Source organism: Suricata suricatta, chromosome 6 (assembly GCF_006229205.1).
Source record: "Suricata suricatta isolate VVHF042 chromosome 6, meerkat_22Aug2017_6uvM2_HiC, whole genome shotgun sequence".
NCBI classification, from domain to species: domain Eukaryota; kingdom Metazoa; phylum Chordata; class Mammalia; order Carnivora; family Herpestidae; genus Suricata; species Suricata suricatta.
In genome coordinates, this window is record NC_043705.1 from 601,038 (window position 1) to 603,570 (window position 2,533).

Here is a 2,533-nt window from a genome sequence, read left to right on the forward strand (position 1 = left end):
CAGTATCTACACCCTGGATGGCCCGGCCCCCTGGGTGGCCTCACTGACAGAATTTCCATCAGCAGGGTTGGGATGAGCTTGTTCTGGAACTTTTTGGAACCTCAGGCTGGTTTGTCCTGCAACTTAATGCTGGGCACCCTGTGACTCTGGAGGCCCAGTGGGCTCTGGTCCGGGTCTCCGGCCCCTCTGGGGTCTTTGGGGGGCTATAGGGGCCCTGGTGGGCCAGATTGGCCCCTCTGGTCTGACTTAGCATCATCTCCCCAGATCTTCGACATCTATGTGGTCACGGCTGACTATCTGCCCCTGGGGGCCGAGCAGGATGCCATCTCGCTGCGGGAGGGCCAGTATGTGGAGGTGCTAGACTCGGCCCACCCCCTGCGCTGGCTCGTGCGCACCAAGCCCACCAAGTCCAGCCCCTCACGGCAGGGCTGGGTGTCCCCCGCCTACCTGGACAGGCGGCTCAAGGTACCAAACGGCTGGGGAGGGGTCCTGGTGTGGCTGTCCCCCGTGAGGGCAGGAGCCTGCCTCCTGCAGGGCAGGGCTGGGACGGAGCCTGGCCACCTGTCACCGTCCCCCATTTTCTCACCAGCTGTCACCCGAGTGGGGGCCTACTGAGGCTCCCGAGTTCCCGGGGGAGGCCGTGTCTGAGGATGAATACAAGACAAGGCTGAGGTGAGGGTCCAGCGGGCAGGGGCATGAGTAGCCTTGTGGCCGAGAGGTAGCCTCGGGGGTGCTGCCCTGCACTGTGTTGCCGGGCTTGTTCTGCAGGTGGGTGCGTCGGGCTGCAGGGGAGGAACAGGCCACCCACCCCCTCGGTAGCTCCTGGGTCTCTCCTCACCCTGTCTCCTCCCAGCTCCATCATCCAGGAGCTGCTGAGCTCCGAGCAGGCCTTTGTGGGCAAGCTGCAGTTCCTGCAGAGCCACCACATGGAGCACCTGGACCGCTGCCCCCACGTCCCTGCCGCCGTGGCCTCCCAGAAGGCCGTCATCTTCCGAAATGTGCAGGACATCAGCCACTTCCACAGCAGGTGGGTGGGTGGGCCGGCCCCACGGCTGCTCCGGGGTCCCCAGGTGTGCACACACACGTGTACGCACACGTGCTGGCCACACAAGCGCACGAGACAGTCCCATGTGCACAAAGATGCATGCACACGTACACGTGATGCATGCACACATGCAGATACACATGCATACGTGCACATGCATGGCTGAGAGAGCTTCACTGACTGGGTTTACTCACTGGCGCACCACACCCCTGTTTAAGGGCACCGATGTCCCTAGGAACACAGGCGTGCGTACCTGGGTGGTCCACGAAGCGCCTGCGGTACCCTTGCCTGCTGCCAGCCTCTGTATGTAAGAACATTCCAGAAACTTCCCCGTACATGTCAGCCATACTCCACAACATGCACTTACGTGTACATGGACACATGCATGCACAGCTGCATCCAGACGCACACTCTGACATGTGTGGGCATGCACATGTACACACACACACAGCAGAAATGCACACGGACGTGTTGGCCCTCACAGGCCACACCTGCACAGCCCCAGCCCAGCGCTGGGGAGCAGCCTGTTTGCCCCCCCCACCCGAGGGCTCACTTTCCCCCTACCACCGTCCCCTGTTCCACAGCTTCCAGAGGGAGCTGCAGCGGTGTGACACAGATGACGACGTGGCCATGTGCTTCATCAAGAACCAGGCGGCCTTTGAGAAGTACCTGGAGTTCCTGGTGGGCCGTGTGCAGGCCGAGTCGGCAGTGGTCAGCACGGCTGTGCAGGAGTTCTACAAGGTACCTCCAGACCGCGCCTGCTAGTTTTCTGAGAAAAGTAGGGTCCCCAAAACTCGGGTCAGCTTCAGAGGGTGACACCGCGGGCCGGGATGTGGCCCACCCAGGAGGAGGGGCAGTGCACGTGTGTGCGCATGCACCCAACGTCCCAGTTCTCCACCCTGGTGACCTGGCCTCCTGGGATGCATATGCACGACCCCTCCACCACCTGAGGTTCCCACGTGCGCATGTGCACGTGTGCCTGTACCCCACGCCCCTGCCCTTAGGGTCTCTGCCCCTGGTGACAGTGGCCATCAGGAGTGCACATGCGTGTCCCCATCCACGCCCTGTGGTTCCCACAGAAATACACGGAAGAGGTGCTGTCAGCCGCAGACCCCTCGCAGCCGCCGCCGCCGCCCCTGCAGCACTTTCTGGAGCAGCCAGTGGAGCGGGTCCAGCAGTACCAGGCCCTGCTCAAGGTACGCGGCGGCTGCATGGCCGCTGTCCCTGGCCTCGGCGGCGGGTGGTGGGGCCTGGACTGACGCCGTCTCCCCCAGGAGCTGATCCGCAACAAGGCGAGGAACCGGCAGAACTGCGCGCTGCTGGAGCAGGCGTACGCCGTGGTGTCGGCCCTGCCGCAGCGCGCCGAGAACCAGCTGCACGTGTCGCTCATGGAGAACTACCCGGGCACCCTGCAGGCCCTGGGAGAGCCCATCCGCCAGGTGCGGACGCGGTGGAGGGCGTGGGCGGGGCCACGGGGGGCGGGGCGCG

General features: G+C 64.1%; 1 protein-coding gene across 1 annotated transcript in view; it reads left to right on the plus strand.

Moving 5' to 3' along the window:
- The window catches only part of OBSCN (obscurin, cytoskeletal calmodulin and titin-interacting RhoGEF), a 147,502-nt gene that overhangs the window by 117,341 nt on the left and 27,628 nt on the right, over positions 1 to 2,533 (plus strand). The window contains 6 exon segments of the mRNA XM_029941729.1: positions 153 to 465; positions 590 to 672; positions 854 to 1,027; positions 1,630 to 1,786; positions 2,125 to 2,241; positions 2,320 to 2,484. Of these exon segments, the coding sequence (XP_029797589.1) occupies positions 153 to 465; positions 590 to 672; positions 854 to 1,027; positions 1,630 to 1,786; positions 2,125 to 2,241; positions 2,320 to 2,484 (1,009 nt within the window).